Below are 14264 nucleotides of genomic sequence, written 5' to 3' on the forward strand. Positions count from 1 at the left end.
TTGGCGCTGAGAATTTGAATTACTCATACTCTTTTTTGGAAAAGAAACATACTATTTTTTTAATTGCACCTAAATGCCTTCTGATTGGTTGGTATGCTTTAAATGACTCTTTTTCTCTCATTGGTTGGTGCACCTCAAAAGTCTTTCTCTTAAATTTAATGTTAATTACTAATGGAGAGGATATTAGTTTTATTAATTTAATTTGGTCTCCAATTATATAATTTGTTATATTGTAATGTTTTAGTATATTTTTTTGTGCTTACCTAATCTAATCAATTTTAATTTGTAAGATTAAAAACAAATAATAAAATAAAATATTAAATTATTCCATGTTAATTAATTAATTGTTAAATATCACGTAACAACTATATGATTTTTTGTTAACAAAACAATCAATTTGTGCATTTTCTTGATTTAAAATAAAAAACACAAAATTTAAATAAAACAAATCTTAGAATTTAATTTATTGACTTAAATTAGTTTAAATCAAAGTAGGGGAGGATCTTCATTAGTTTTAAAACAAAATAAAGAGCAGCATTCTATAAGCATGAATGGGATGGACAAAATAGAATGGAAAGAAGTGGACAAATAAAATTTTGTGGGAGAAAAATAAAATATAAAACATAAAACAGAAGTCCTCGCTGCTGGTCCTACTTCTAACACCACTATAATAGTTAGTATTATATATATGTATGCCATGCTGTATATCATATATGTTCTTATTGTTTTCCTTTAAGTTACACTTAGTAAGGATGAAAGTAAGAAATTTGTAAACAAAAATTAAAACTTAATCTGAATAAAGAGATTAATGCTTATTGAAATTAATTAGAAAAAAAGAGTGACACCCAATTTACTATTTTTTCTCAATTAATTTTTTTTTTAGATATTTGTAAAAGCTACTTGGATTTCGTCTTTTTTTTTTTTCATTCTTTAAATATCTTGGTGAATAATTGCATTGATTTTGCAGTTGTTTTATTTTTTTTAATTTGCCAACTAAAGTATATAACCACTCGTTAGAAGAGGGGTTGAGGGTGTTCAGGTGATACGGTTGCTTTGTTATTATTTTGTTTATTCACGTCCATCTATATCTTAGGGATAATCATCTCCTCCTTTCTCTTCTACAGCCTTTTTGTGGTAGTTGATAAGATTTATCATGCTTCAACTTCTGAAAGATTAGAGATCTCTTCTCATGTTAAAGATATTATTGATGTTGATATTCTGAGCTGGGCAATTATTAAAGTGAAAAAAGCAAAAGAAACATCACAAAAGGTGTTTCAAAGTAATCAACCAAAAATTTATCAGTTATAAGTTATCAATCTTTTATAATGAGTACATTGTAAGCTGACTCTCAAATCTTTTTTAATTAAAGATTAGTGTTTAAAAATTGTGTGTGTTAAGAGGAGGAAGTCAAAATTTATTCAGGATCAAATTAGTTATAATTATGTAGTATAGTATTAAAGTAAACTTCAGGCTTAATTAAGTTAGATCAAATTTGTTTATTAAGGGTCAAATTAAGTTAGATCATAATCAACTCTCGTTTTTATTTTTCACATATTTTTGTTGAACCTACTGGGTACAGTTTATCATATTTTACAAGTATGATATCTATCGATCTATGTAACAGTAAGTTTTGGCTTTGATTTTACTTTGTTTATATACTTTCTTTTAATGGGTATCCAGGCTTTAAATATGATGTTATTCCTCTTTGGGAGCAAAATCATAATTCTATTAAAAAAAAGCAATAGTTATTATTTTATATTGATCGCAAAGATAATTGACCAATAGTTGGTTTAGAAAATTTTACTATACCATTTATTCAAGCATGTAATTTTATGAATTTAGGAAGAATTTACGAAGAGGTCAAAGGCTCAAAACTCAACATAAAAGACCTTTGATCTTTTGGTATATGTATATGCAAAAAAATAAAAGAAGAAAAATAAAAAACATTGAAATATCAAATAGAGAAAAAAATAAAAGAGAAAAGAAAAATAAAAAAACTAACAAGGAATAAGAAAAGTGAAGAATTTGAGTAAAGTATATATTTTTTTTAAGTTCACTTCTATATCATTGTAAAAAAAAATTACCACTTAGTTATGTTAAAAATATTCATTAATAACAACTCCAATACAATTTAAATTCTATAAGATAGTTGGCTCATAAAAATTATATATTTTAAAAATATACAAATTGATTGAGGCTTGAGAGTGGTATCATGCATGATTATATTTGTGAAACATCATGTATAAGTTGTTGAAAATTCTCTCATGTATATTTATTTTTCTTTTATTGGATAAAAGTTATAAATAAGAGTAATAAAGATATAAACACAAATTTAAAATAGTTTATATGAACTTTTTCAATATTGATAAATTTATAATCCATTTTCTTTAGAATTTAATTTTGATACATTATCAATAAAAAATTATTTTACACGTGTATCTAATATATTAGTAAAAATAACTACTATTTATATTGATCGCTTTTCTTTATTTAAACATTAATAATATGTTCTTTATTTAAAATAGTTATAAAAACTCCTTCAATAGTACAAGTTATAAAAAAAATAGTTCTATAATAGCAATCTTATTTTTGAAAGTGAGATTATTTATGTCAAGTTTTAAGTACAAATCAAGTTGGAATTGATTTTTTTTATTTTTAATTTCTATTTCACCTTCTTAGAAAAAAACCAGGAAAATAAAAATTAATTAAGAACATTAGTAACATATTTAGTTAAAATAAAAACGATTCAGATTAAAAATTAGACACAGAATTATATTTTGTATTTTGCAGCTATTCACCAAAGACAAAAGTAATTAAACTATGGCATATTAAAGGGAAAGTTAGTGGAAAAAAATTGTAGAAATGCAAATATAAATGTCAAACAACGATAATATTTGTTTGTATATAATGAAAATAGTGTATGAAATAATAGAATAAATTCAGTATCAAATAGCCTGTGTAAAAAGAGGAAGTATATTGCGAATTTTAGGAACATTGAGAATTTTGCCATCAAAATACAATCAACAGTAATAGATAAATTCATGTATAATGACAATTTTGCATGCAACATTTAATGTTTGAAATTAGTGAATAAAGGATTAAAAAGCGTACTCTATTTCAACTAATTAAGCTGCCCGTACAAATTAAAAAGATAACAAATCACCATTTAAATATATTACAGAATCAACATGACACGTTCTAAGCGTGGGCCAATAGGGTGTAATAACTAACTTAAAAATCAATACAATAAAAGAGATTAATTACATAATCTTTTTGTATATTAAACAAATTAAGTCTTTTAATAAATATATATTAATGTTTTTGTTAAAAAACTATACATAAATATAATAAAATAGATTAAATACAAAATTTGTATACAATACAGACCATATACTAGAGATTTAATAATATAATTAAATATTCTTTAATTGGTAAATGTTCTTTATATAATTATAATATAAATTATTTTTATTTAGTCTTTAAAAAACAAAAAATAAAATATTTTTATATATTGTATAATAAATTTTTATATTAAAAGTAATAATTATTAATATTAATAAATATATAATAATAAATTTTTATAATAAATTAATATTTGGCCCGCGCATAGCTGAGTTTTACGCTAGTAAATAGTAATACTAATACTGTAATACATATACGTACTTATTTATAAACTCTTATACCCATAGCCTTTTTTTTATTTGAATAAGAGAGTTCAACATAATAAGTGGAGTAGCAAGAACAACAATAAATAAATAAAAAAGTTAAAAAAAATTACAAAAAAATTTATCAACTATTTTGTGTGCTCCTCCTTCTTAAACTGTACTCTTGATTTTGTACTCCTAATTTTGTACCCGTGAAAACATCTTCAACCATTCTAATCTTATTAAAACTCTGTCAATTCAATTATAAGATAAGCGAAAATCCACTAGTTGTATATCTTCTTTTATAAATTCTTACTAAAATTCTGTTAATCTGGCAGCATTCTTTTTCCCCTCCACCTGCACAATTTCGTTAAAGTCTCCCAAAAAACTGACATAACTCTGCGATATAACTCAATTTCTCCCACACAACAAATTTCACTTCTCTTGTATGAACTCCATACACCATAGAAAGTATAATTGAAATTATTTTTAGTAAGACCCCTTCAACACACAACCAAAACTCCCCTTTATGACAACAACTCATTTTAAACATTATTTCATCCCAAATTAACGGTAAACCACTTGAGGCACCCTTCGACTCAACATATTCTCATCCCGCAGCATCATTCTCCCGAATTCTCCCGAATTCTTATTACATCAAATTTGGTCATTACCCGCCACTTAATCTCAAACAAACCCGACGTATTTAACTTAAATTTTTTCTTGAGATTTTTGACCATGTTCAATTTTCCATCACCCATTAACTCCTGAAGGTTGTGGTAGGCTTAGAGAAGGGGGGTTGAATCTATGCCTTCCTTTTCAGTTTCTGTGTCTGACCTTTTTAGTCAAAGTTACAAATCTGATTCTGTTTTGAACTCAGCAGCGGAAATTTATGAGACAATTTATTTTTGTCTCATGAAAAACAGAAAACAGAACATGACAGAGAAGAAAAAGCTAACACCAGCATATATCCTGGTTCGGTTGCCTTGTGCTATGCAACCTACATCCAGTCTCCTCCACAAATGTGGAAGAATTTCACTATAGTTAACAGTTTTACATACACCAATTTCACACTCAAGTTCTACTCTAACTTGACATTGGCTATGCTAACATCTAACTATTTTCTCTTAGTGCTAACCCAACTAAGAAAGGGATACCAAACAGGAATAAGATACAAGACACTTGACCAACCTAAAGAAATCTGAAAATAACTCTAGGCTTTTCTCTCAAGTGTATCTCTCAGCCTTTTTCCACTCATGGCTTTTTTCTCAAACTTTCTCACAATGCCTTTTCTCTCAAGAAATTACAGAAAGATAAGCTTTAGAAAAGTACATTATAATCAGGACAACATGAAGGAGATTGACTTCATCAACAGCCTCTAAGCTATGTGAAAAACCAGCTTTGCAAACCTCTGAATTTGTTCTTCAGTGTTGGCAGAATGCTTCTTTGATAGAGAGCATTGTCCAAGTAGAGGAACTTCACAGGGAATACTTCACAGAACTCAACTTCTCAAACTCTGGTTTTCTCTCCTTTCCTTGAATGAACAGCAAGCTCTTCTTTTATCTCCCTGCATGTTCCTTGGTTCTTCCTCCAAGGTCAACATCTTGAGCCTTGAGCTTCACCAACCACAGATTCACTTTTTCTTTTCAATCATCAAATTGGAACCTTTCCTTCTGACTTTTTCAACTTGACCGAAAGCCATGAATATGTAACTGAACTTGTTTTCCAATAGTCAACTAAAATCTGAACCCTTGAATACCAACTTGGTCCCCAAGTCTTGATTAAGACCGTAGATGCACAGCAGAATAGGGCAGATAGCAACTTTCCCTTCAAAGCCATTTTCGGATAGAGCAGAGAGTAGGGAAGAAAGGATGAAGATCTGATGCATGCAAGATGATATGATTTACCTTTCTTAAGCTTGATTTAGCTTGGGATTTCAGTTTTAGCTTCTGTGCTTCAAGCTTCAATTCTCTCTCTCATGCTTCTTTGGTTAAAGGCTTATGGAAGAAGCTCTTTCTCTTTCTTACTTTTCTGAAGTCTTGATATGACCTGATTTGAGAGGAGAGGAACGTTGCCTTGGTTGGAGCAAGATGGTGGGAAATTGAAAACAATTTCAAGCTTGGATCGGGTTCTTCTCTTTTTGGCCCGGTGTCTTGCTATGCTTCTTTGTTTGATATGAATGACTTGGGCTTGCCTTTATTCACACTTTCCATTCAGCCCATTAGCTTTGTTTTGTTATTTATTCAACTTGGGCTGCCAAAAATGAAGTGTGACCTGCAACATAGCATAAATAATTAGCAATGTGAACTTATTAATTTAACCACTCTAATTATTTATTTTGCCAAAAATAATGTTTGTCATCACTAATTATTTTAGTTAATTTCTTAACTCAACAACTCCCTACCATTTCAAGAGCAAATTATTTTAATAATATTTAGATAACAAGATACTTATTATAAACTATTCTTTTTATTTTAAAATTCTTGTAATCATAATGTTTTTTAATCAAATATAGATATTTATTTATAAAAAAAATACAAGTAGAATAATTTGGGTTATGAACAGAATTTCATTGAAAAAAAAAACTTTAAGTTTTTGATATCATGTTAGAAACAAGAGACTGAGAGAGTAATATGAAGAGTATATTATTTAGTGTGATGAAAGGTACAATATACAATGGATATTTATAGATGCTAAATGAATCAGAGTAATAAAGGCATAGAATCCTATAATTAATATACAAATATACTATATAAATATAAATGATACTGATTGATCTAGATTGATTCTAATAATTCTCTAACATATGAAAAATCAAAGATATAAAATTGTAGATATTTGTAAAATATATACCAATTATAGAAAAAAATGAATAATTAAAGAATATATTACAGATATTTATTAAAGAAAAAGTAATAAAATTTGATTCTTTTAACATAATTAATACATAAAAAAATATAAAAGATGTATAATAGTTAATTTAAATTTCTATGTTATACTTTTCGTTTGTCAAATATCCTTAAAGTGTGTTAACAAGACTAAGTATATTAAATTAAGTAAAATTTATAATGGTACGAGTATTTTTCATATTATGGATAAGAAGAACACGAAGTCGTGACTCAGCAATGGACTATGTGGGTTCAATACTTCAATTCATCAGTAAAAGTAAGCCATGGATACTAGCAAAGACATGTTAACTTCATATACATTATTTTTCTATAATTTTATATGCAATTATGCACATGTTCAAATTAAGACGCATTTTTCAAAAGCAGAGTTTTCAACCGCTAGCTTTGACTAATGTTTATAAATAGCAATACTAATACTGTAATACATATACGTACTTATTTATAAACTCTTATTGGGTTATACCCATAGCTAATATTTAGATAACAAGATACTTATTATAAACTATTCTTTTTATTTTAAAATTCCTGTAATCATAAAAGTTTTTTAATCAAATATAGATATTTATTTATAAAAAGAAAACTACAAGTAGGATAATTTGGGTTAATAGTAGAAATGAGGCTCCCCCAATATGATTGGATTAGAACAAAAAATGAATATCCTTAGTTCTGAGAGAAAAGGTTCAAAAAAAAAAATGTAAAACTAGTATCACAATACAAAATATATATATATATATATATAAATCTAGGAAAAAGAATACTAAAAAAAACAGAAAAGCTCTCTTACTTCTCCATTTTCTTCTTCCTCAAAATGAAGTAAACTAAAGAAGAGATTGCCTTACAAATCATCATAAATATAAAATCTTCTAAGTGAAAAAAGAAGAAAAGAAAAGAAAAGAAACAAGTCTAGGATGGAATGATAAAAAGCATGTAGTAGTAATGTAGTATCTGTAATTCTGTATCAACTGGTATGCACAATTCTAACTCTCATAGCATAAATTTCTTTTCTAAAACAGAAGTGAAACATATTTTTTCCAATTAAAAAATGCAAAGAATTTTGGAATGATTCAAAATAATGTCTAGAACAACCTTAATTATCCTAATGAAAAATGCTTTATCTGAAAAAAATGAGCAAGCAGTCTTTTTTTTTCTAACGATATATCTGCTTCTTTTTGTTGTTTCCATCTTAAAAGAAGATAATAATCATGAATAGGAAGAAAAATTGAAAGTTGAAAAGTCAATATACTTAAGCATAACATAATTACACGTATCTAGGTACTAAATTTTCAATGTATTCAAAATGTGAAATGACAAATATTATGAATAAAAAAATTGCAATGATTAGTTACTTAATTTCAAATACAAGACAACAAATCGAGTGGTATGATAGAGTTGCAAGTTACCAAATGAATCCTTCAAACATGAATAGCCTATCTTATAAATTCTGATATGATGACATGTTTATGATCAATAAGCTCACTTATCTTTGGTTAGAAACACAGAGCAAGAAATACACTAAGATATGCCAAAAATGAGAATAATTTACACTCATAACATAATTCATTATTACCTATCACTCTTAAACCCTTTTGTTCTTGTGTTACTTTCCCTAATATGCTCACCTTCATTATCAGCAGCAAATTCAGCTCACAACACTTTCCTTCATTGCCTTGTAAACCATTCTTCTGACCTTTCTCACCCCATAACTTCATCAATCTTCACACCAAACAATGCTTTATTCTCTTCAGTGTTGCAATCGTACATTAGAAACCTTCGTTTCAACACCACCACAACAAGAAAACCATTCCTTATAATCACCGCATCACATGTATTTCATGTGCAATCAACCATTGTTTGTGCACAAAAGCACAACAAGCTGATGAAAATCCGCAGTGGCGGCCATGATTATGAAGGGGTGTCTTATGTGGCAGAGGAGCCATTCTTCCTCCTAGACATGTTCAACCTCAGAGCCATTGAGATTGACATAGAAACTGAAACAGCTTGGGTCCAAGCTGGAGCAACACTTGGTGAGATCTACCATAGTATTGCTCAGAAGAGCAAAATTCATGCTTTTCCTGCAGGTACATGTCCCACTGTTGGTGCTGGAGGACACATAAGTGGTGGTGGCTATGGAAGCCTAATGAGAAAATATGGTCTTTCAATTGACCATGTTATTGATGCACAAATAGTCGATGCTCAAGGTAGAGTTCTTGATAGAGAATCCATGGGTGAAGATCTCTTTTGGGCTATTAGAGGTGGTGGTGGTGCTAGCTTTTGTGTGATTCTTGCTTTCAAACTAAAGCTAGTTAGAGTTCCTGAGAAAGTCACTGTTTTCCAAGTTGAGAGAACATTGGAGCAAAATGCAACTGATATAGTTTATGATTGGCAACATTTTGCACCGTATACTGATTCCAATCTTTTCATCAGGGTTGTTCTTGATGTGGTAAATGGAACACAAAAGGGAAGAAAAACTGTGAGGGCTAGTTTTACTTCGTTGTTCCTTGGTGACTCAAAAAGCCTTGTTTCTCTCATGAGTGAGGCATTTCCTCAAATGGGTTTAAGGCAACAAGATTGCATTGAAACAACATGGATTGAATCAGTTCTGTTCTGGACTGATATCAAGATTTCAACACCTGTTGAGATCTTGCTTGATAGAATGCCACAATCACTTCACTCATTGAAAAGAAAATCTGATTACATAAAGGTACCAATTCCCAAAGAGGGCTTGGAAGGGCTATGGAAGTTGATGATTGAGTTTGAGGACACAATCCTTTATGGCCATCCTTATGGTGGAAGAATGGATGAGATTCCATCATTTGAAACTGCTTTCCCTCATAGGAAAGGGAATCTATGGAAGCTTCAGTACCAAGCAAATTGGAACGAGGAAGGGAAAGATGTTGCTGATTACTACATAGACTTGACCAGGAAACTTCACAAGTACATGACTCCTTTTGTGTCCAAGAACCCTAGAGAGGCTTTCTTCAATTACAAGGATCTTGATTTGGGAATTAACCATAATGGTGAGAACAGCTATGTTGAAGGTAGGGTTTATGGTTATGAGTATTTCATGGATAACTTCAATAGGTTGGTTCAAATTAAGAACAAGGTTGATCCTTCCAACTTCTTTAGGAATGAACAGAGCATCCCTACTCTACCTTATGAGATGATATTATTCAATGATGCTTACTCAAAATTATTCATTGATTTGTAGTTTTTTATTATAGGTTTAATGACTCTGTTGGTCCTATAATTTTATAAAATTTTTAATTAGTTCTTTATATATTGTTTTTTAATTGAATCTCTACACTGCTTTAATTTTGTAATTAAGTCCTTTTTAGTGTAAAAATTATTAGAGTTAACTGAATATTCTTCGTAAATTGAAGGTATTTATAATTAAAAACTTAATTAAATGTTCGACTGCATGTATTTTGGTAAAAATATTATGTTAATTTTAACATTTTTAACATAAAAAAGATGTAATTACAAAATTAAAAGCAGTGTAGGGACTAAATTGAAAAGAAAACAAGTATAAGGACCTAATTAAAAATTTGATAAAACTATAGGGGTCAATAGAGTAATTAAACTTTTATTATAGGTATGTTAGTTGCTAGATTGGTTTGAGAAACAAAAACCACACCAAGTCTTTTCCTCTTTTCCTCTTTATTTTTTTTTCTTTGAACTTGAATTTGTTTGTTATAGTAATAAAAATAGAATTTAATTTTAATGCATTATCAGTGTAAAATAATTTTACACGTGCATTTAATTACGTAATGTTATGTTAGTAAAAATAACTATTTTTTATTTTGATTGCGTGAATGCTCATCTAAAAGAATGTATGTGATTAGACGATTATTACGTAATATTACGTTAGTAAAAATAACTTTTTTATTTTGATCGCGTGAATGCTCGTCCAAAAGAATAATTTACTATTAATTATAAGAGTGAATACCCTTTCCGGTCCCTAACCATTTTGTTTGTGGAACATGTCGTACTTTGACGATCATCCTTAAATCTCATTCAGATCCCCATTCATCAATGAAAATGGACAAATCGACCTCTACAATCGAATGGCAACCGATTGCCCGTCTGATATATTAGATTAAGTCCGACGTGTCAATTGTCAGTGCCGCGTGTCAATTCTAAATGGCTGCAAGGACTAGAAAGCTCCTGTCTATCTCTTCTTCTTCCTCCCCCTATTCTTCTTTCTCTACTTCAAAGCCATTATCAATGGCTACTCACAAACAATGACTTAGAACAGAGAATAAAATAAACACAAACCAAACCCAACCGCCACCACCATATATTACCTTCTCTGCAAACCAAAATCACTTCTTCACTCTCAACAATTCAATTAAGGTTCAGTTCCTTTGTCAATGGAGCCCTCCCTTCTCTCCCTTCCCCTTTAAACAACATGGACGATTCTTCTTCAATTTGGGACTTTACTTACCTTCTCGATTTCAACTTCGACGATGACCGAATTCGTCTACCCTTTAACCCTCATCAATCATCTCAACTGTTGGATTTCGATCCTTCAGCTCCTCCTGATCCACACAATATTCCTTCTCCTCTTCGCGGGCCGGGTTCTATGCGCGTGCCCCGAGATCGATGCTCAGCTTGAGAACGACGATCTCCCTAGCAAGAAGCGCGTGCGCACCACTTTTTTCGGCTCACCCTTGACGGTTTGTTGGCAAGTTCCTGGCTGTGAGGTTGATATCACGAAGCTAAAGGGGTACCACCTAGGGATGGTAATATGTACCCTACCTACGAGTACTCAACTCGATCTAACTCGGTCGGGTGGGGTTGCCAACCTGATCCACATCGGGTAGGATAGGGTTGCAGGTAGGGTTCTCGTGCGGACAGATAGGGTGTGGGTTGAGTAGTCTCAATCCTATCCGACCAACCCGCATCTTATATATGTATATATTATATATTTATATAAAAATATGTTTCAAGTGGATGTTGAAGCAAAGACTTCTTACTAAACGCAAAAAATCGTTAGCCACCAAAAGAATATTGTTAATTAATAATTTAATACGTTTTTTTTTTTACACAAAAGTCAATTTTATTTTAAATTATCATCAAGTTATATAATAATATTGCATCTTTTTAATAATCTGCAGGTTAAAAATGGGTAGAATTAGAGTTGGAATATTCTTAATCCACGAATAGGATATGATTGAATTTATATAAAAATCTCAACCCGCAAATAAAGTTAAGATTGAATCTAAACTCTATCTTACTCTACCCATTACCACCCATAGTACCACCAGAGGCATAAGGTTCGCCTATTGTTTGTGGGTAGTATATTTCTTTCATAAACAATATCATAAAAGTCTCATACGAATGGTAGAAAAATCAGATCTTTTACTTTAAATTCATTTTTATTTTTTGAGCTTCTGTCTCACCGCCATACTCAAAATAAAGAGAATTAATTTATTGAATTTTTTGTGGATGAATTATTTAAAAGTCATTTGTTATTAAATAACTAAAAAACCTCAGCTAAATGGTTTAGTTTGTATGGAAACTGTGATATCCACGTTAAGACCATGAAGGTCTTCGAAGCATCATGTCTCATACTATTTTGGGGTATAGTAGAGATATAGATCGAACACACAAATATTTTAAATTACAATAATAATTTGTATTTGTTATATTTTCGGTTCTAAGTTATTGTTTGTGGGTAGTTATTGATAATGACTATGAAGTAAAAAAATAAGAAGAGGAAAGGAGAAAAAAAAAAAGAAAAAATAGACAGGAATTTTTTAATTTTTACAATTATTTAAAATTGACACATGACACTTACAATTGACATATTATACTTAACTTGATACGTTAGATGAATAATTAATGGTCATCCAGTTGTAAGAATCGATTTGTCCATTTTTATTGATAGATGAAAATTTGGAGGAAATTTTAGAATAATCAGAGTGCGACATATTCTACAAACAAATAGTTAGAAGTCGAATATTCACTTTAATTATAATTAATGAATAATATTTTGCTTGCTTATAAACACATTGTTAAATAATTAAAATAATTGACTCAGAATTTTAAAACTTTATACCTAAGGTAATGAACAAACTTCTATCGCTTAGTTAAAGAAAAATGGGTTCACTCTGTTCAACTATTTTGTATATGGAAGTTATTTAGATAAAGATGTTTAAAACGTCTTTTTTTAAAGATATTTTTAAGTAATTAAAATTTAATACATATAATTGATTAAATTATATTATTTTTATCAAAATTAGATTAGATAAATTGATTTGGCAAAAAAATCGATGAACTATACTTTGAATCGGTCTAAATTAATATTTTTTATAAAAAATAATTACAATATTTCTATTATAAAAAATAACTAAAATATTCTTATATATATATATTAAGAACCCTAAATTCTAACCATTTTCTTTTCTTTGTGCCGTTATAGGGTTAGAATTTAGGATTTTTAAAATTAAAAAAAAATATATATAATAAAAATATTTTATTCATTTTTTATAATAAGGTTATTATAGTCATTTTCTATAAAAAAGAATATTAATTTAAATCGGTTTTAAGGTTTGGTTTGTCGATTTTTTGACCAAATCAATTTGTCTGATCTAATTTTGATAAAAATAATATAATTTAATCAATTATATATATTAAATTTTAGTTAAAAATAAACATCTTTAAAAGAAGACGTTTTAAGTATCTTTATCGGAGTCTCTCCCTTTACATATTACCTTATCTCTAATCATTGGTCATATCTTAATAATTAAATTTTTGAGCCATACATGTAAATACAACATCTCAATTATTAGAAAATATGATATCCACTTAAAAGTTGAGGTTCACACCAATTATTGTTCTGTTTTTATTGGTGAGTGATTTCAAGAGTACAGTGCAGTGATAACAACCGAGTGGTTGTAGTTGCACATCTTTTGGCAGGCATGCTGATGCTGAAGTATCCCTAATTCGATGTATTTTTATATTTTATTAGATCTTGTCTTTTTGCTAAAAAGAAAAATAATAAAATGAAAATTATTTAAGCAAACATTATTTGTCAATAAAAATAATAAAAAATATTAATTAATTATTATTTAAAAGGATTATTACTTTTTCAGTGAACAATCTTTTTTTTATAAATTTCTTTAACCTTTTGTTCATCATCTACTAATTAATTAAATAATTATTTATTAAAAAATTGATTTCTTAAAAATAAAATCTCAAAATAAAAAATATGTAAAAAGATCTTGGCGAAAAGTTAATAGATTTTAATTGGCACTAAATGCTATTTATTTTTCAGGACAAATTACCTAAAGAAATGAGATGAGTTTTAATATTACGAAAATGTCCTAAAACAAGCGCACTAAAAAAAATATATATTTTTTTATTAAAAAATATTTTTTTTTATCAAAATAATGGCGCCCAAATAAACACAAATTATAGTAAATCGAATTAAGTCAAATTAGGACCACCCATAATAAATCAAAACCAATAGTTTCAATTTAGTAGTAATGTCACGTTGGGGAGTTGCATGGTTAGATAAATCAAATGAGAGTGTTTTGATTTAATAGTTTTGTTAGCTCATGATAAATCAAAGCCAATTGTTTCGATTTAAATAAGGTGTTGTCTAAGGTAAATTAATACTACTTATTTCGATTTAGTGTTGGCAAGCTATATAAAAGAGTTCGAATTTGTTAGATGCGAATTATATTTACAATTCTCCACTCCACTA

At 28.9% G+C, this 14264-nt stretch overlaps 1 protein-coding gene across 1 annotated transcript; it reads left to right on the forward strand.

Annotated features, from left to right (window-relative positions):
- Positions 1 to 7981: 7981 nt before the first annotated feature.
- Positions 7982 to 9852, forward strand: LOC130976563 (berberine bridge enzyme-like 8). Its single transcript, XM_057901451.1, has one exon. It carries the CDS (start codon positions 8073 to 8075, stop codon positions 9759 to 9761), a length of 1689 nt encoding a protein of 562 aa, XP_057757434.1. The 5' UTR covers positions 7982 to 8072; the 3' UTR covers positions 9762 to 9852.
- Positions 9853 to 14264: the final 4412 nt, after the last annotated feature.

Source organism: Arachis stenosperma, chromosome 4, assembly GCF_014773155.1.
Source record: "Arachis stenosperma cultivar V10309 chromosome 4, arast.V10309.gnm1.PFL2, whole genome shotgun sequence".
NCBI lineage: Eukaryota > Viridiplantae > Streptophyta > Magnoliopsida > Fabales > Fabaceae > Arachis > Arachis stenosperma.

Coding starts and splice junctions, on each gene's coding strand:
- LOC130976563 (XM_057901451.1), top strand. CDS start 8,073: ATGCCAAAAATGAGAATAATTTACACTCATAACATAATTCATTATTAC.